General features: G+C 55.3%; 1 protein-coding gene and 1 long non-coding RNA gene across 2 annotated transcripts; one reads left to right on the top strand and one right to left on the bottom strand.

Moving 5' to 3' along the window:
* Positions 1–15,037: 15,037 nt before the first annotated feature.
* On the bottom strand, positions 15,038–17,854 carry Lcn10 (lipocalin 10). Its single transcript, XM_003472975.1, has 6 exons — positions 17,729–17,854; positions 16,908–17,047; positions 16,459–16,529; positions 16,123–16,230; positions 15,366–15,464; positions 15,038–15,066 (listed from the first exon to the last, which is right to left on the bottom strand). Exons 1-6 carry the CDS (start codon positions 17,852–17,854, stop codon positions 15,038–15,040), a joined length of 573 nt encoding a protein of 190 aa, XP_003473023.1.
* A 439-nt stretch (positions 17,855–18,293) lies between these two features.
* Positions 18,294–20,326, top strand: LOC134474977 (uncharacterized). The gene is made up of 2 exons (XR_010045951.1): positions 18,294–18,770; positions 19,382–20,326. It is a non-coding gene; the product is annotated as an uncharacterized LOC134474977 (long non-coding RNA).

Here is a 20,326-nt window from a genome sequence, read left to right as displayed (position 1 = left end):
CTTTATGTCCCCGATGACCAGGGTTGGTGCCCACTTGGCACTGACCACACCCCTCCCACCATCCCTCCCGCCAAGTCCCCATCCATCATGGAGTGGTGTTGTTATTGTTGGGATCCGATGAATAACAAGCTACTGCCGCTGGAGACAAAGACCACAGTGCTGGCCAGCATCTGCCCATCTGGGGTCCTGCCCACAGCCCAGCCTGCCTGGATGGGCTGAGCCGTTGGTGCCCTGGCTGGGGCTCAGGTCTGCACTGGTTGCTGTTTCTGTTTGTCACCTCCTCAGCTGTGCCCCCACATCCACACCGTTCTCCCCAAGGCAGAGTCTTCTCTTCAGAGCCTTCCCATGAGGGGGTCCTGTCCTGTTTTCCTCTCCAAGTTCCCCAAGAGCCAGACACCAACTCCCGAGGTCCACAGCTTCATCCCTGCTGCAGGAAGTGTGCTGGCCAGTGTCAGGGGTCAAGAATATTTATCCTGAGACGGAGCAGCCAGGTGACCTACCTCTGAGTGCAGTTGTCCGTTTCTGACAGAGGACGTGCAGCCCTGCTGCTGGTCATCTGGGGCCTGCTGGGGACACATGGATCCTGGTACTGTTGGGGCTCCTCAGACACTGGTCCCTTCCTTCCCACCCAGGCTGGGATCCAGGACCAGGGACCACCACAGCCTGTGCTGAACCCACCCCTGTGCCACTCCCCTAACGTCAACCCGTGGGGCCAAATCCTTTCCCTGCCCTCGTCAGCTTTGACCCCACGGGGCCTCAAGACAGGCTGAGGCTCACTGCCTGGGTAAACAGACTGAGGGCTCAAGGCAGCCACCTGCCTGTGGCCAGGTTCCCTGGTTGCCCCTCTCTTACCCTCAGCCCTGCTGCCACCCAAGCAAGACCTCTGCTTCCCCCTGCAGAGCCCACAGGTGCTGGGCCTGAGACCCAGCTGACACAGCTCAGGGTGCAGGTGCTGGGCTCCCGGGAGCACCCTGTGCTCTGTGCCGAGTTGGGCCAGCCCCGGGCACTGCCTGGACGGTGCTAATGAGCTCATGCTCTCGGAGGCCCTGGTGTCCTAGGGTGACGCAGGACCCAGTGCTGTTGGGGGCTGAAGGGGCTCGGAGCAAGAAGCTGCCATCCTGGGCTGGGAAGGGTCAGGGCCAGAGAGCAGGCTAAGTCACCGTGTTGTGGGCTTTCTGCTCTGCTCCTACCGACTGGACCCAGACACCCTGGGCTCCGCTCACCATGTGGGCCCCATGGAAATGTGTGCCCACAGCCTCAGCACACAGAAACCATCCTTCAGAGATGGGGAGCAACATGCAGAGATGAACGACAGATGGCACAGGGCACCTCCATGAGTGTTGTGCTGTGCCCAGGAGCCCTGTGGGTGCCCACTGCCCACTTGTCCTGTCCGGGTCCCAGCAGCTGAGTCTACCGTGTCCCCCACTGCTCTTCTCTTGTGCACAGGTGAAATCCTGCTGACGGTGGACACCATCTGTCATGGGCAGCAGGTGGACAGAGGGCAGGTTCTGCACAGTGTAGCTGCTGTCAGGAGACAGCGGAGAGGAGGACTGTGCCCACTCAGCAGAACACCTTCCTCTCCAGTGGGGTCCTCACAAGACACCCCTACTCACAGCTGCACTAAACTCCTGGAACACCCTCACCATCCTTGCTTTGAAACTCAGGGTGGTCCAGTTTACCAGTGCCTCAATTTAGAGCTGAGGGGTCCAGGTAGGTGGTGGGAAGTCCTTGTAGGAGTTGATGGTGATCCTCACCCACCTGCAGCTGCCATAGACCATCCTCACCCCTGACCCTTGTCCCACCCAAGTTGCCTGAATCCTCTCTTCTGTGTTCCCTGTCCCATGCAGGTGAAACGCAGATGCAGGTGAATTAATGGTGCTTGCCAGGGCGGACAGTGACTAAGCAGCTCAGGCTCTTCCTGGTGAGGCAATCTTAAGTCTTCGGTCAGCTCCTCAGGAGCCCCAAGTCCCCTTTTTCACAATGCTGGCTTTCTTGTGAACATGAATTTTGTTGAACTTTGTGCCTTCCAAATTTCATTGCATCTCTGACTTCTGGTCTCCAGAAGTATGAGAGAATATATTTATGTGAATTCTGTGTTTTGTTTTGGTTTTGTGCTGGGGATTAAACTCAGGACTTTGTACACGAGAGGCAAGCACTCTACCACTGAGCTACACCCCCACCCCTAAGTCTGTGGCTTTTAAGTCATCAGATTTGTGGTATTATTATAGTAATCTTGAGAAGCAATATAATATCTTACATATTAAGACATATTAAATGTAAATGGTCTAAATATACCAATTAGAAGTCAGTGGTTGGCAGAATGGACTAAAAATCATGATATAACTATAAGCTGTGTCCAAGAAAAGGTATATTCTGGGAATGGAAAGCTAGTTTAGTATTTTAAAAAGCAACCATATTGACAAAAGGGGGGCAAATCACATGATCACATTGAACAATTCAGAAAAGGCATCTGATAAAATTCAACATCAATTCAGAATAACAACTCTTAGAAAAGAAAGAACAAAAGTATCCATGGCTAACATTCTGAGCGCTCTCTCTCTCTCTCTCTCATACACACACACACACACACACACACACACATACACACATACACACACACACACACACACACACACACACACACACACACTAGGACTAGGCAAGGATGCCCACCATCACCACATGTATTTAACATAGTGCAGGGCTGGGGATTTAGCTCAGCAGTATAAGCACTTGCCTGGCAAGCATGAGGTCATGAGTTTGATCCCTGGTACAAAAAAAAAAGTGCAGAAAATTCTGGCTACAGTAGGAAGGGTAAAGGAGGAGGGAAGAAAAAGAAAGAAAACAAAAATACAAATTAGAAAGTAGTAAAGCTGTCTCTTTTTCCAGCTTACATTTTTGTCTATGTAAAAATATCTCAGGAAGGGGGTGGAGATATAGTTCTGTGGTGTGGTGCCTGCCTGGCAAGCATAAGATCCTCAGTTCAGTTCCCAGTACCCACAAAAAAAATCTCAAGAAAAGTAAAAACAAAACATAAGAAATCCAACCAAACAATCAAAAAAAATTTTTTCTAGAACTAGAGATCAAGTTCAGCAATGTCGTAAGATGCAAGATAAATACACAAAATTCAGTTGTGTGTTTACGTGTGAGCAATGGGTTCTTAAATTTAAAAAGCACCAGTTGCAATCATTTAGAAATAAGACAGGTATAAGTTACAAATCACGTGTAGGATCTGTGTGCTAAAAATGATACAATAATGATAAAATAAATTTTAAAAGATATAAATAGAAGAGTTTTGGGAAGATGGAAGAGTGGTGAACAGCAGAGAAAGAGCCTCTCCAAGATTTGGTGTGCAGACCCTGGAAAAGAGCAGCATGAGGAGAAAGAGGAGGGAAGTGGGTCTCCAGGACCCAGGAAGGCTCTGTCACAAGAGTTGAAGTCCACACTGATAAAGACTCCTTAAAGAGTCTTTAAGGAAGGAGGAGTAGGTGGCAGGTGACACTTTCTCTCTGAGCCCAGCTCACTGCGTAGGAGGGACAGCTTGAATCTGTACACCCATGGTGACCGCAGAGGCCTCCACAGAGAAAGGCATCAGTGGAACGAAGCCATGGACACTGTGGACTGCAGTGGCCGGTAAGCTATTCTGGTTCAGATGTCCCCCAGGAGAGGGGGATTGGCCAGGAACCATCTTGGAGACGGCCAACTGAGCCTGGAACTCGGCAACTGCTGGCTCCAACTAGTGGCTCCCAGGGTCAGGGTAAGGGAGCCAAGTTCAAGTGACCAAGAAGTCAGGGAGCTGAGTGCAAGCTCACGACCTCAAGCCTCACGGCCAAAAACCAGACTAAAGCTCAGTGGAACCAAAGGTGCAGGTTCCCTGGGATTATCCAAGCCTCCTCGGTAAAGCCGCAGGGGACTTGCTGGGTTGCTGGTCAACTCAGATCAAGACTCTGTCTGACCACAGTGTCTACCAGGGACAGCAGAGGCACACCTTAAAGTGGTCATTTTAGGGTGATTTTTCTTATTTTCTCTTTCTTTCTTTCTCCCTCTTATTTTTTCTTTTTTTCTTGATTGTTCTTGTTTTTATGAGTGTGAATATGGTTTCTAGTTTTTGTTGTTGTTCTGTTCTTGTTTCTATTTCTTTCTCTCCTTTCTTCCTGTCTTCTTCACCAGTTTCCCAAAGTTTGCAAACTCTTCCTTTGTCCTACACCCTTGCTTCTCATCTTTTCCTCTTCTTCTGTTTCTCTATTTTTCACCCAACCCCTTTAACAATTTATTCCTTGAGGGAAAAATCCCTACATTGAGGGTTTGTTTACTGTATACAATTTTCTGGTTCATTTTAGATTTTTTTGTATAACCTTCCAGTTCATATGTTAAGGTGGTAAAGTGATGGCTCCCTCAGCCTGTCATTTTCTGGGCTGTGTGTGAGGCTGTTGTTTTGCTGTTTGAACCGCTTTAACCAAGGCCACATAATTGTTCCAACCAGTTGTCTTTCCTGGTATACTGAAACTAAGATTACCCAAGGGTCATAGAAATACTATATAGGCCAGTTCCTAAGAACCAGAGGCTGGACCAAGTGGACAGCAACTTCTCAACTCCAATAAATTGATATTGCAACAGACTCAAAACTCAAAAGCCAGCTACACGTGGAAGGCACTTCTGAAAAGTAATAATTTCCTAAGGGTTCTAAATATTAGCAATAAAGCTACTCACCATAGGCAATTTACAAGCATTAACCCAGAAGTTAAACTAAGCGAAAGAGAAAATGGGAAGACACTGAAATGATGCAACGCCAGCCTTCCCGCTCACCTAGGGCAATCCTGGGGTAGTGCAGCGGGACAATCTGAAAGCCACACACCTGGACACCGAAGTGTAACAGCGAAATAACAAAGGGGAACAAGAACTAAGAAATGGGAGCAAATGTTTGTGAACCAAATATCTGACAGAGGACTAGCGCTTACACTGAATAAAAATCATCAAACTCAACAGGTAAAAGAATTCAAAAGTGATCAGAACAGCAGGGGTCCTTCAGCAGGCAGCATCACCCTCCCAGGGCAGGAAGGCTGTGAAAAGATGCTCAGCCTCCCAGCCACTGGCGAAATGCAAATAAAACCCCAGGAGCATCACGGACACCTGCGCAGAGGCTGAGCCAGCCCAGCCACGCGGGTCGGGTCAGCGAGGCACACGGGAACTGGACGATGGGGGCGCGGCTGATGGGGTGCAGTGCTGTGCACTCCTCTGCAAATGGCCCTGCGGGAGTTTAAAACACTGAGCACGCAACAGTTACACTGTTCAGCAGCTGCACTTGGGCACGCTTTTCTCAAAAAGGAAAGTGTACATTCGTGCAAAAACCGCACAAAAGTGTTCAGAGCGGCTTTATTTGCAAGAGCGTAGTAGGTGGTTAATCAGCCCACACACGATGAGCAGCAGCAGGGACGGCTGAGAGGGAGTGAGGCGCTCAGCCCCGCAGGAGTTAGAGTAAGAACAGCAGCGGGGCTTCAACGGATGGAGAGGAGCTCCTCAGGCAGAGCAGGATGCAGCCCTTGCGCCCACTTTCTGGGACCCCTCGGGAGGAGCTCTGTGTCTTCAAGACTCCTGATGAGCACTTCCCCTCAGCTACCTCCTTGCTGAGCCCGGTTTCATTCTTCCACCTCGTGAAGCAAGGATGGGTGCAGTGTGTCAGCTGCTCCCATAGCACCACAGCAGAGAAGCAGAGGCCTTCGGCAGGCGCGGGTTCCACAGGCGGCAGCCCCTGGACCGCGGAGCTGCTGCCGTACACAGGGACTGACTTTCACACACGCAGCAGCCTGGAAGGATCTCTGGGAATCATGCAAAGCGGGGAGATAATGGACCCTGCAATTTTGTGCACTGTGGGATTCTGTCTCTCTAACATTCTTGAAATGACCCAACCACAGTCAGGAGTTGCTGGGGCAAGAGGTAGGGGAGGAAGGCTGGCTCTGAAGTGCGCACGAGGGGCCATGTTAATGATTTGTGTCTCACTCATTTTGTGTGTACAACCCTGGAGATTGAGCCCAGAGCCTTTGGGCTGAGCTACAGCCCCAGCCCTTCTGTTATTTTTTAAATTTTGAGACAGGCTCACACTAAGTTCCAGGAGGCTTCTGTTCTTTTTTCTCTTTATCTGAATCAGGGGAAGAGGCACAAGAGGGGACATCTGGGGCACTCACTCACACTGACCTCAGTAGGCTCCAGAGAGGGCTTCCTATGGAGGTTCGGGTCACCCCACAAGTAGATTCCAAGGAATCATGGGAACTCCCCAGCCCCAGGCCACCTGCTGGTGGGAAATCAGAGAGACTTCCTGCTTGCCTGGCCAGTCGGTCTTTCCCTAGCTGCTGCCCCTGCCCTGACCATGACCAGCACTGGCCCCAGCAAAGGCCCCTCACCCCTAGCTGTCACCACACCTTCTCCCTGGAGGTCTGAGCAGCCTTGGGGAGGGACGGTCTCTGCCCAGTGACCTCTTCCTTATGTGCGCTCCTGGACCCCGTGTTCTTTACCGTTCTCCCCACACTTGCATTGTTCATTGTTCACCAGACAAGCTCTCCCTGTTCAGTGTACTGCGTGGTTCTCTCTCCTGATTGACCCTGATCCATATAATTATATATCATTTAAAAGGTCATCAGAGCTGTGGGGGAAAAGCAAATGGAACAAGTCAGAGGTGGCTGTGGGACAAGGGGGTGTCTGTGTTCTGAGTGGAATGGTGTGGGTCGGCCAGGTGGGAGCAGTGTCCAGGGGGAGGAACAGCGAGTGCTGGCCTGGAGGGGGACGGGGCCTGGCGCGTGCCAGGAACAGAGAATGGCAGACTTGGGCCAGGAGAGGGCAGGGCCGCTGCAGGCTGAGGGTGTTACAAGGACCCCAACTTCTCCTCTGAGGGAAACGGGGTATCCTGGAGGCCTTGACAGAGGTTTGAAAGGTCATCATGTGGCTGCACTGAGGACAGACTCGAGGGGTAAATGCAGAGGCGGAGGAGCAGGTGGGGAGACCCTGCCGTGGTCGGGCCCAGAGTGACAGTGCTGTGATGGTGCCCGGGTGCCAGGGAGTAACAAGTATGAAGGATCGTCCCCACCAAGGACAAAGGGAGAGCAGGTCAGGACCCGTGGCAGGGCTGTGTGTGGACACCGAGCCCAGTGCAGGCTGACGGGAGACCAGGACAGCCATCCTCACGGCAGCTGGAAGCTGGAGGGGAGAGAGGGACCCACAGGGCAGGGCGGCCTGGCTGGGTCAGAGACCTAGGAGGGACTTGGGGGCAGCAGTGGTGACCAGGAGGTGAGACGGAGACCCACGTGGGGCAGTGTGTGGGAGGAAGAACCAGGAGAGCAGAGGTCCTGTGAGCACCCCAAGATGCAAGGCCCACGGGGAGGTGGGATCCACAGCAGGCCAGGAGCAGCACAGGAACTGCAAGGAAACCGCAGCCAGCAGCAGAGCAGGAGCCAGGGCGGGGTGGGACGCAGAGATGACAGGACAGGTGTCTCCATGGGTGGCCTGGACGGTGGAGTCTGCCTGCCACTGTGGGGTCAGACCTCGTGCCACCACGGGCAAAAGCTAACTCAAAGAGGATCCGACCTCAGTGTGGACGCTGAGGCGGGAAATGCTTAGAGGCTCTGCCACCCCATGACCTGGGCCCAGACGGTGTGCTGTCATCTGCAACACCCAAGAGCAAGGAGCCAAAGGATACAGACGTCTTAGATGTCACCAAAACTGAAAACTTTAGAGCAGGGCAGTGGCACACACCTGTAACCCCAGCACTCAGGAAGCTGAAAGTTTGAACACAGCCTGGACAACTTGGTGAACAGTGAGACCCTGTCCCAAACTAAAACATGAAAAAGGGCTGGGGAGGTAATGCAGTGTAAAGGTCCTAGTTCAATTCCCAAGACTGCAGATAAGTGAATAAATAAAGTGTACATCTGAGTACTCAGTCGAGGAATGAAATGATACAATACAGGATGTGAGAAGATGATTGAAAACCAGAATCTGATCGAGGGCTGGCGTTAAGAGAACCTGAGAATGAGACAAACTCGGTGAAACCAAACAGCCCCGTAAACACATGCAAGGCCCACAGTGACCAATCAGACGGGAGAAGAGACAGCATCGTTAGGAACTAGGGACCTGCAGATCAAAGCCACAGGAAGTGGGACTTCGCCCCCCAGGATGCTGGAATTGAAAGGTGGGATGAGGATGTAGAGAAACCACAACCCGAGTACACTGCGGGGGTGAGGGAGAGGTCACAACAGTGAGCTGAGCTCGAAGCTCCTCTGTCCTGTGCCCTGTGAGTCTGTCTCTGTGTGTAAAGTGTAAGCATGTGAATGTGTGTGTGTGCTTGTAAAGCAGAGAAAAAAGGCCAGGCAGGAGTCCCCAGATGTAAGGGGCTTCATTCCCCATGGAGACCCCCGCAGGGCTGAGCCTGGCCTAGAAAGCCAGAGTCCTCCATCCCTGTCTGGACACTGTCCACCTCATGGGCCTCATCAGTGCCTGCTTCTCTCTTGCCTCGGTTTCCTGATTGTTCCAGGAGGGGATGCACATAGCTCCAGGGCACAGACACCTCCTGTCCCTCAGGATGACTTGGGGTATTCTTGGACCTTGTTTTAGTCAGGAGTTGCAAGGAGAACAATTACACATACGACACATAATTTATAACCCAATTAATCATAACCCAATTATGTTATGATTTATAACGCAAGGAGTGAAATACAAAGAAAGTGCAGGAAATCTGCCCACCACACTAAAGACCTAGAAAATCCCTCAGAAGGCCTGCATCCCATGGCAATAACCTACATGAGTCCAGCTGAAGACCCAGAGCCCATGACAATGACCCATGCAAGTCTATCCCATAGATCTGCGCTGGGAAGGCCCACAGGCAGCAGTGAAGCTAGAAAGTCTGTGCCAGCAGGGTGAAGGAGCTGTGCCAGCAGGCAGAGGATTCCACAGTGGGGCCAAAAAGTGATGCTCAAAACAGGGACCAGGGCTCCCCCAAAAAATACCACAGCTGGTGTCAGTGGCAATGAGGTCCCAAGCTCCTCTGATGAGAACACCCAAATTGATATCAGGGGGGCCAGGGTGCAGCTCCAAACAACGATTACAAGAATCCACCAGCTCAGAACCCACTGTTCCTCTCCAGTCTCCTTTGCATGCTGGCAGCAGCCCTCAGGTGGGCCATCCACACTCAGCACCACGCCAATTCAGTTCAGCTGGTGACCACTGGTTACCAGGCCACTACAGACCTTCTTCCTGCAGACAGACAGCCAGAACTCTGCACAGGGCAGCTGGGCCTCTGCACTCTACTGGGTACCCACACAGGTCCTGGTGGAGATCCAGGCTGCCATGCACGTGACCCCCATCCTTGGACTGCAATACTTCCAATGGCTCAGCAGGCCCAGCCTCTGCCTGTCTCCAATCCTTGCTATTGTAATCCCAAATATCGAGTTCAGTCATCTAAGTATTGCAATCCTCCTCCTAGTTTTCCTCACAATCCAAAAAATTATATTTGTAATCCCACTGAGACGTTATTGGAATCCTAGCAAGTTAATTCCAATGTACCACCTCCAATGCAACCCACAGCAAGAGTAAACACACCAAGACATATTCCAAGTTAAGGGCAGCCAAGGGGTCCTAAGTCCAATCCTTGTGAGGACATGTAGACAAAGGCCTTGATCCTAGGCCTCTTCCAGAATTTATTATCTTGTGAAGAAGGGGGTTAGCTCAGGGATGAGTGACAGGATGACAGAATTATGTAACTTGAGTTGGCTGGCCAGGCGCAGGAATGGCATCTCTGTAAATTGCAGAGATAAAGATATGCAGAATTATAATTTACATAACCAATTAAAGTAACAATGTAATTGTTTTGGGAGGCTGTCCTTTGGTTTTTGATATGTAAACTCTTGTGCCCTGGGAAGTCATAGCCTCTTTACCTTGAGTTCCTAGCCAGTTGACATTTCTGGAGCTATGGGCTCTAACAGGCTCTAACATCTCTCGTAAGAATTCTGTATGGAGAGCACTACGCAAGGAAACAGGACTGTCTGTTGGCTTTGGAGATTACACACCAGCACCTCAGCTAGCCTTATTTGCAATGTTTAGCACCAAGTGAAGAGAGAAGGAAATACCAGAGCCAGCTCTCTACATATCAGTATAAGGAAATGAGTCTCCAAATAATCAAAGTCACAGTAATTGTTTTGCATTCAAAGGGGGTCACTGGAGTTGTCTCCCACACCCGCTGCCTGAGCTGTGCCCCCACCAGCCCAGGTCTGGCCAACTCCACCCCAGTGGCACTGAGTGTGGCTCGAGGACTTCCTTCTACACACGTTCCACCCCAGGTTCATGTCCTCACCCCAGGTTAATGTCCCCAGCCCACCAGGCCAGCCCCTCTTCCCTGCCAGGATCCCAGGATTAAGCTGAGGAGCCCAGGATGACACTGACCCTGTCCCCAGGCCTCATCCCAAGACCCCTGCAGTGCAGATGGCCTTGGAGTAGCCTGAGCCTCCACAGTGCTCCAGGGCCTCCATGTCCAGCTGTTCTGTGTGGACTCAGGGGCCTTGGAGGAAGCCTGGCTCCCTGCCATGAGTGAAGCCACGGGTTCCCTCAGTGCTGATCACACTATGCTTCTCAGGGTTCCGGGGTTGTGGGGAGTCTAGGCCATCCCAGGCTGCTCTAGCCTGGGTTTGATATACTGGGTGTCAGCATCAGGTGTCATGGTGAGAACCTCTTCCTCTCCTGTCTAAAAGCTTGGGGTTTAAAGCTGCCAGGGCTGGGTGGGCTCTGTGCCAGCCCCACCCCTCTGGGCTCCTCATCTCCTGTTCCTCTTTGGCCATTTAATGAGGTGCTGCTGTGGGTTCACAGTGCACACACCCAGACCCCAGATCCCAGCAGGACCCCCAAGTCATTGCTGGTCCCACTCCATCGTCCCACACCAGCCAAGGCCTGGATGAACACAGGCAGAGCCCACTGTACCCCAAGCCAGGACATGCCTGGCCCTAGGGAACAAAGCTACCAACACCTTGACCCTGGCACGCTTGGCCCTGACCCTCAGCACTAGACTGGTGAGAGTGGGGAGGAGGAAGCTGGGACAGGAGCTGGCACTGACCTGGACAGGAGCTCCTGTGTGGACAGCATCCCTGCCTGCCATGAGAGCCAAGCAGGACACCCCAGTGTTGGCAGAGGGACCTGGGGTCCTTGGCAGTGGGGAAGAGGTGCTGCAGCCCCTGAAAATGACGGTGCCCACAAAATGACAAATCCTAAGGACTCCACCCTCTGAGGTCCCCAGAGAAGTCGGGTTCACAGAACCACGGGGAACACGGGATTTTCTGGGGCCAAGCAGGACGGGGGCTAGGGTTTCAAGGGCACAGAGAGTTACAAGGTAGGAGGCTCTGAGATGGCAGCAGGGGCCACACCACAGAGCAAATGGGCCTAAAACCACTAGGCCGCACCCTAGAATGGTGACAGCGACAAATGTCACGATCTGCATGGTTCACCACAGTTAAAATCCAAGGTACCGTGTGGTTCTTCTCTCAGCACATGCTGCTGTCCTGGACTCCGGAGCCCGGGCAGCTTACACCGAACAGAAATTCTTCCTCACCCTTCCGAGGGTGAAGTCTCTTGAGGGCCTCCTTACATGGTGAAGGGTCGGGGGAGACCACAAGGCTGCTTCCAGAAGCCTCTTTGGGCAGGGCCTTCCTCCCCTTCACCAGGGAGAGCCATTACAGCCAGTCCCCTTCTGAAGGCTGCACAGGCAATGCTGGATTCCCCGAGGGCCACTTCAGGAGCCCAGAAGTCACTATGCAGAAAGTAACAGGATACAGTGACTGACTGTACATTGTACCCCCAGAGCACCCTGCTCCTTCAGACTTCATGGGCTCCTCAAGTTGCCATCTTGGGTAGGATGACCGATAACCCGTGGACACGGAAGAGTGAGAACTCCATCCTACCTCAGATGCAGCTTCCCAAGCTACTTCCAGGGTCTGTGCCCCCCACCCAGGGCAAGCCCAAGGGACTTTCCCCAAGTGAGCTCACTCAGGATCCCTGGGGACTAGACCCAGGTTCCCTTGGGATGGGAGACTCCACGGACACCCAAGTCCCAGATGTCAAACAATGCCATGCTTGCCAACATGTAACCGAGGTGTGACCTCCCTGGGCCTCAGATCACCTCTGGACTAACCCAGGGCACCTAGCACAGTGAGACGTCCCATGGCACACCAAGAAATAATGACAGGCAAAGTCTGCTTAGCTCAGTGCACACGGCCTCTTCTGAATGTTTGGATCTACGCCTGATTGGAACTGTGGATGCAGAAACTGCAGATGCAGAGGCTGATGGCCCTACACAGGTGGCACCACATAGGTGGCACTGACAGAGGCAGAGCCATGGCTCAGCAAAAGGTGATGGTGCCGGTGGGCTTCTGTTCAAGGCTGGACACTTGTGGCCTTGACTGGTAGATTTTCTGGGAGGGAGTCCAAGGCCACTTCAGCCTGTGTGGGCTCCAGAGTGATGGCTTCCTGGGCAAGACCAGAAGTAGGTGTGCTTTTCACCAGTGAGAGGTCCAGGCTGTGTGGCAGGCTGCAGAGGTTGGAAGCAGGGGAGGTACAGACACACTCAGAGTCCCATGGGACCTCAGCCTCTGGGCCTTGAGCAGCGACCCTGCCTGGATGGAGACAAAGGAGAGGGCCCAGGAGGCCTCTGCAGCGGGAGCTGCTATCCTGGGTTGAATAGGGCCCCCTAGATTCCATGCCCCCAACCTGTGGCCATGACCTCATGTGGAGACAGTGTGCCCAGAGGGGTCCCATGCTGCAAGAGGGGTAACCCAGCCCCAGGTCCAGTGACTGGTGTCCACAGGAAGCAGCAAATCTGCACACAGACAAGGACACTCCTGAGGAGCAGGCGTGTGGCAATGGGGGACAGAGGCTGGGCCTTGGGCACGGAGCACAGGCCACCGGCAGCTCCAACAATGGGGCAAGGCGCTCTTGTCTCAGCCTGCCCAGTCTGGGGGCCTTGATCTGGGGACTGTGCAGAGCTGACCAGTCTGGACACTTGGGCTGGTCCCCTACCTTGGGGACCGTGGCTGGCAACCCTTCCCTGCTACTGGGGCTCTCATCTGGCTAAAGGAAGAGAGACTTCCCAGCCGTATGGAGTCCAGGCCGCCTGTGCTCAGCCCAGGCCCCTCCATAATCCCCAGGACTCCCTCACTCTCATGGCTCTCCTACCTAACGCCCTTGGACAGCAACTGGCTCCTCCTGCCACCCCCCACCCCAACCTGGACCTCCAGGGCCAACTGAGTGACCACATCAGAAGACAGATGTCCAGCAACCAGCCTTCATGGTCTCGGACCTTGGTTTGCCCCTCCTGCACCTGCTGGCTAGCAGGGTACCTCTGCTCTGGGAGAAAGAAGGTGGGGCGTGGCTCATGTGCTCATGCATATGTGAGGTGTGCATATGCGTGAGTGGATGTGCAGCTGTGTGTGCATGTGTGTTTGCCATGTATGCACTGTGCACTGTGTGCACATGTACTTGTGTGTGGTAACTGTGTATGGGTATACAACACAGGTGTGTGTGCAGGTGTGTGCATGTGTATGCACGTATGTTTAAGTGTGCATGTGAATAGGCTCTGACCTTGCACATGCATGTCATGTGTGCAAGTGGGTGTCCCCTCTACTCCCTCTCCACTGTCCCTGGCAGAGTTAAGCTGGAGATGGCAGCGCTCCTGGGCCCTGCCAGCCCTGAAGAGGGTGTGAAGCCTGAGGCCTAGGACCAGGTGGCCACTCCTGACCCAGTGAACCGGGCTGCATGGAGGCTGGAGCTGGAGGCTGCTGATCTGGACACAGGGCAGCGCTGTCTGTGCTGGTTCTTGGCTCTATGGCCCTCAGCCATCAAGTGTGAAGGATCCCACAAGATGAAAGGATAGGACCCCCGGTCCTCTCCCTGTGGCCCACCCTGGCCATGTAGCCCAGAAGGGGTGGTCAGGACTGCCATCGAATGGGCGTCCTGGACGGTGCTGGGGGTGGAAGGAGGTGGGTACATGGCATCCCCCACTCTCCTCCAGCCTAGCTCTGGGGTTTCACTTCCATTCATCATCCCAGAAGCACCTGGGCATCGCCTGCTCTACTGTGGACCTGCAAATTACCTTCCGCTTTCCAGGGGTTCTGTATGTGGAATGGCCAGGGTGTGGGGTCTGGCCCTTTCAGTCAGGGTGGGTCCTGTCAGGTCACCCCGTTGTCCAGGGCACCCTTTGTTTGTTCCCCTGGCTGAATGGTGCCTTGGGTGGTGAGGGGAGGTGGAGGGCTCCCCCATGTCCCATTAAATCCTTTGAGCCTGTTCTCAGACACAGGAAAATTCCTTGGGACACTGTGGTCCTCAAGAATCTTCCTCTGGAGCATCGATGGGCAGCACAGAGTTCTGTCCAGGTTAGACTGAACCCGTTCCCCTGGTGACTCCATCAAGATAAAAATTAGAAAAGGTTCCTCCCACTTTGGCCTCATCAAAGCCGTTGCCTCCCCCCAGGTGCTCCTGCTGTGGCCTTACCTGTCACCTGCAGGTCTCAGCACCTTGTCCCTCCCTCCTGCGAGTGCTCTCCCTACCCCATGCCAGGCGGGACGTGTGGTTGCTGCATGCTGTGGCTACTGAGCCAGTACCCGGGGTCTGTGACTGCTTGTCTGGGTGACATGATTGACCAGGCACCAGCCCGAGGGCTGCACTCAAGCTCTGTGCCCAGCAGCTCACCCAACACCTGGTACGTGGCACACAGATGCCCATGAGTCTGGGGACCCACGAGCTTGCGACTTTCGGAGAAGGTGTGAGGTCCGGGGCCGTGGGCAGCAGTATAGAGAAGACTGCGGCCACCGGGCGGGGTCTGCTCCACAGTGGCAGGCTCCTCCTCCTCAGAGGAGTCAGAGCCACTGTGCTCAGAGTCAGAGCCATTGGGCTTCCACTGTGCATGGCCTGGGTCACCAAGCACCTCCAGGAGCCACCAAAGGGGATGATTTGGCATCTGTAGCAACACGTGGGATCCGGGGGTCACACGGCCCAGGAAGAGCAGCAGGACGAGGCGTCAGGGCAGGAGGGTGTGTGCACAGGAGGCTGGGGGGACAGAGGTAGGTGGCCATTTGAGGACCTATGTCCCTGCTTCCACCCAGCTCCTGCATGCTGCAAGTGACCGAGCCTGGGTAGCCAGAGCCTCCATCCCCAGAGCCATTGTTACCATGCCCAAGAGGCAGGACAGCCAGGCCTGGGAGCGCTGGAGGCCTGGGGTGCACAACCGGTGCCTTCAGATTGGCTTTGGAGGTTGGAGGCTCAGTGGGACCCTCCTGCACCTCCCGCCCCTTGGGGTCCATCCAGAGGGACAATAGGCCCAGGGCCGCGGGTGGGGCAGAAGTTACCGTCCTTGGGGAGCACGGCCGCCTCTCTGCTGAGCTCCAGTGAGGTGCTGACATCCATGAACTCTCTCAGGTTCAGGAAGCTGGGGACACGATGTCTGTCTGCAGGGCCGGGTCACAGCAGAGTCGCCTCCTGGCATCTGGCAGCTGCACCCCGACCCCACCCCACACCTGCCAACACCATCCTAGCACTGGGCCATTTCCAAGACATGAGGCTTCAGGCCGGGGTCACCATGCAGGGCAGGCACTTGGGAGCACAAGGACAGAGACCGAGCCCCTCCAACCCCTCCCACAGGGATGTCCTGGGCACTGCAGCCCAAGCTTGGGGCTGGAAGTGGGCTCAGCTGCTTCCCCACACTCACAGCCACACAGCCTCTGTGCAGGGAGGATCCTAGCCACGCCCTGTCCTCTTCCCTGTCATGTCCCACTGCCGCCTCCCAGCCCTGTCTCATCCAGGGCCAGGAGCCCACATGCCCTGGACAGCCATGCCAGCCATCCGACATCCACACAGATGCACAGCCCACACTGCAGTCCCAGGTCCCAGCCTCCTGTCACCCCTGCTGTGACCACCCCGCCCCCACCTTGTGGTCTCAACGTCCTTTGTCCACCTGACCACTGCCCTCTTTGCCAGCCACAGGTCACCACTTGCCTTCTGCCCCATCCTCTCCGTCACCAGCTCTCACTTCTGTGTCCCAGGCTTCCTACCCCCTTGGCACCCCTCCTGCTGCCCGTCTGCCCCCCCCCCAGCCAGATCACTCACGGAAGAGCAGCAGGTTCTTGTAGGTGTGACCTGCGCGCCCCAGGTGGAGGTACACCAGGCCATAGCTGTAGTCGGTGGACAGCACGTGGAAGCCCATCACACCCTTCACTGCAAGGGAGCTCACATGGCCACCAGTGCTAGATCCAGGCCCCACTGCCCCAGCCCAACACCCGGCACCCAGAGTCTCCCCAAGGAGCCTCTGGGTCAGCCCACCAGGGACAGCGTGGTCAGCTGTGGGCCAGAGCCAGCCAGACACCTGCCCCGTGCCCACCCCACCCGCCACACACTCTGGGGTGTCCTGTCCACCTCCTGTGTTCCCTGCCTGGCCCCACATACAGGTGTTCCTGAACACAGCCTTCTTCTTGTCCTTCCTCAGGGTCACCTCCTGGGACTGGCAGCCCCGAGACCTGGGGAATGAGCCAAAAGCTGGAGGTCAGGGCCTTGCCTGCCCACAGCCACCCAATCCTCCAAGATCTCTTGGTGCCGACTGCCACCCTCGGTTCCTCTGGGGCCTGGGGACAGGGATGTGGAGGGGACTGAGTTTGCAGGTTCAGACCTGGAGGTCTTGCTGTTCTGGAATGTTCTGGCATGGGACACAGTGGGGAGGAAGCGATCGGGCCCAGCTCCCACTGCACAGCCCTGGGCAGCTGGTGCCTCTCCCAAAGCCGCCCTTTGGTTTCAGGGTTGGCAGAGGTGGGGTGACTTCGTGGACCCCTACATTGCTGCCCCCCTCATTCCTCCCCTGAATGGTCTGCAGGGGTGTCAGAAGCCACTGCCCCCCTCACCGGCTAAAGGCGATGGCCACCTGCAGCTGGCCTGCCCTGTGCACCTTCACCACAGCTGCCCCCAGCTTCCTCTTGTCTCTGGCCGGCAGGAAGCCCTGGGCGTCAGTGGCGACAGCAAGAATGTACCAGAACCCTGAGAACTGGGGTGCAGGAGGCTGGTGTCAGAGCGTCCTTGTGGTGTGGTCCCCTTGACTCCTGGCTGGAGGGCTCTGGGGACAGCAGCCTTTCCTGAGGCCCAGTTCACACCCCCAGTAGGCGCGGCCCTGCCCAGGCTTAGCTGCCCATGCCAGGTGCAAGAAAGGCTGCTGCCAGCTGCTTGGGGACCAGTAGGACACTGAGCTATGGGCAGCAGCAGGTTGGAGGCCCCTGCTCATCTCACAGGCCAGGTCCTCCCCACCGGGATCTCCCGTGGCCCTGGGCCACCTGACCTCCCTAGTCCTCTCACCCCTGGCTCTTCCTGCCACAGACCCAAGGGCTCTGGCTCTGTGTGCTTGGGAGTGCAGCCCCCACAGCCACCCAGCCGCTGTGCCCGGGGCCGCCCCGCCCAGAACCTTCTGTCCAGTGTGTTCTTAGCCACTCTGTCCTGCTCCACCCTTGCAGGGTCCCGGTCAATCCCTGCCGCAGTTCTCTGGACCTTCACCCTTCCCCTCATCAGGCTCTCAGCCCTGCATCCAACATGGGGACAGCAGGGACAGAGCCCCTGGCCTGGCTGGAGCTTGTGCCCTCCCCTCCTGCTGGGCATACCTGCCACTGCTGCCCGTGGTAACCTGGCTCATCAAAGCCCTGCACCTGGCACATACACCCGAGAGTGCATGGCTCACCTTGCCCCAGTTAAGGCTGTGGGACTCCTTGAATGAGTGCTCCTGTGGCTGGAGCTCTGTGGCCAGCACCAGGGCCAGCACTAGCACCAGGACCAGTTCCAGGGCCAGGCAGGGCAGCAGCTTCATCCTCACCACCCTCAGCCCAGGCAAGGCCCAGGCGCTACCTTTAAATCTCTCCATCCCGCCACTGTGGGCGTCTATCCTGCCTGGGTGCTGAGCTGGACGGAGTCCACAGGTGGGCAGGACCTGGAGGAGGCAGCAGGTATGGTCTGTGCTCTGCGACTCCCAGCAGAGCTGGCCCTGGACTCAACCATCACTCAGCGTCACTGCTGGCCACCATGGCCACAGCCCGCATAGAGGCCCTGAAGATGACACCATGGTGGCCCTGGGGGCCACAGTGAGGCCCCTGTGTCCCTCACTGTTGCAGCCCTGGGGTCACACCCTGTGTTCCGTGTGTTGTCACCTCTCCTGGCAGTGGCACCCAGACTCCACCCATCTCGACCCCCAAGAGAGAGGCAAAGAGTGGGAGGCTGGCATAGCATGTCTCCGAAGTACCCATGTGTTGGGAGCCGTGGCACTGTCAAGTCATCAGACGCGGTGATTGCGAGGCCTGTGGGAAAGTACAAAAGCCTGGGCTAGATTACCCCTCTCATCGAGCCCGCCTGTGTGGCACCTGTTTCTTATCACCCCACTAAGTTCCCGCCTCACAGGGTAGTCTGCCTAGCTATTAATCCTATATATAGCCAGTGCCTCCACCCCCGAGAGAGAGAGGGACTGAAGCACGAAAGGAGCCGCGGGGAGCGGACCAGAGGAGGCTTCGGAGCGAAGCACAAAAGGAGCCGCGGGGAGCGGACCGGTAGAGGCTTCGGGGCAGGCTGTACGGAGAAGGAAAATAAAAGAAAAGGTTGTCCACCGCCAGACTTTGTCGTGTGTCCTTCCTGCCGGCCGGGAGCTCGGACACCGACATTTGGTGGCCCGCACGGGGACTGATCACCCCCGAGACGTGAAGTGGACAACGCTCCAGTACAGTGCTGCAAGACAGGTGAGTAGAGGATAAGCCTGGGCCCTGGGTGGCGCGCACCTACAGGGTTTGTAGACTCCTCTCAACCTCACGCGTAAGTGGCGGGTTTCTTGGGCCTCACGCGGTGAGTATGAAACATAACACCAGAACTTAAGGTAATAAAAGAGTGTAAAACATAAACATACAAGTAAAAATAACAGAAGATATATTAAAAATGGGAAACATGCCAAGTAAAGATACACAGCCTTGGTGTTGGTCCTTCGGAGACTCCTAAAGTCCAAGGACCTCAAGGTGGGGCGTAAGACTTTAGAAAATTTCCTTGCAGAGATTGACAGCTTTGCTCCCTGGTTTCTGCCTACAGGGCATGTAAACCTGCCCTCCTGGGAAAAGTTGGGCAGAGACCTTTCCCTAGCAGAGCGGGAGGGTAGAGCTTCAGTCTCTGCTCGTCCATTGTGGGAAATGATACACACGTGCCTAAAGAGTGAGGGTAGTTACGGGGGGAGCTCTCAAGAACTTGTAGAAGTACGCGAGGTGTTTGAACAGGCACAGTCAGGAAGCTCCCGAGAAGGGTCCGTCAAGGAGGGCAGAGATACAAAAGAGGAAGCCGAGGCGCGGTTTGTGTCTTTCTGCAGGAACCGGGACGAAAACCACTGTTGGTCCCAGAGAGGTTGACGCGACAAAGCCCTCGACTGAAGATCAGACCTGCCCTGCCGGAGATCCATCACAGACCAACCAACAAGATGAATAGAAATAGCGGTAGCCCAAAATGGACAAAAAGATCCTCAGGCATACGCATGGCTCGCTCGCATGGCCTACGACCGCGTTTAAAAGTGACAGGCTTCCCACATTCTCCTCCCTAGACAACAACATGTAGCAGGGTGGATGAGTCAATGACGGGTAAGAGCGTGCCTCCCCAGCACGACTCAACCTAAGCCAGGCCCTACCCCGTTCCGCTCGAAAGCCGCTGGATTGTTAGATAAATTTCTCTCCGAGGGGATTCGTGGAGAGAAATGAGTGCATGCCTATGTGCAACCAGGTTCCGTCCGGTTCATTCCTGGCCCTAGAAAAAAGGACGAGGGCCTCGGGGCCTCGGCAGACTCGGGGACGGCCGACCCGGGCCGACGCCGAGAGCCCTTGGTGGGCCTCCTATCAGGGCATAGGCCTCTGCACTCTATCCAGGACGGGCTGCGATGCGCGTATTCATTTAAAATAAAATAGGGGGAGATGTTGGGAGCCGTGGCACTGTCAAGTCATCAGACGCGGTGATTGCGAGGCCTGTGGGAAAGTACAAAAGCCTGGGCTAGATTACCCCTCTCATCGAGCCCGCCTGTGTGGCACCTGTTTCTTATCACCCCACTAAGTTCCCGCCTCACAGGGTAGTCTGCCTAGCTATTAATCCTATATATAGCCAGTGCCTCCACCCCCGAGAGAGAGAGGGACTGAAGCACGAAAGGAGCCGCGGGGAGCGGACCAGAGGAGGCTTCGGAGCGAAGCACAAAAGGAGCCGCGGGGAGCGGACCGGTAGAGGCTTCGGGGCAGGCTGTACGGAGAAGGAAAATAAAAGAAAAGGTTGTCCA

This window comes from Cavia porcellus, unplaced genomic scaffold (assembly GCF_034190915.1).
Source record: "Cavia porcellus strain 051 isolate PalLab524CR breed Dunkin Hartley unplaced genomic scaffold, mCavPor4.1 scaffold_49, whole genome shotgun sequence".
NCBI classification, from domain to species: domain Eukaryota; kingdom Metazoa; phylum Chordata; class Mammalia; order Rodentia; family Caviidae; genus Cavia; species Cavia porcellus.
This window is presented reverse-complemented; position numbering and strand designations above follow the sequence as displayed.

Excerpts from the sequence above, each read along its gene's own strand:
- Lcn10 (XM_003472975.1), bottom strand. The coding sequence starts at position 17,854 with ATGAAGCTGCTGCCCTGCCTGGCCCTGGAACTGGTCCTGGTGCTAGTG. Across the intron at positions 16,530-16,907 it reads GTGGCCATCGCCTTTAGCCG|GTCTCGGGGCTGCCAGTCCC; the intron begins GTGAGGGGGGCA and ends CTCATTCCCCAG. Across the intron at positions 15,067-15,365 it reads GGCCGTGCTCCCCAAGGACG|CCTCCTGTGCACACACCCTC; the intron begins GTAACTTCTGCC and ends CTGTCCCCCCAG.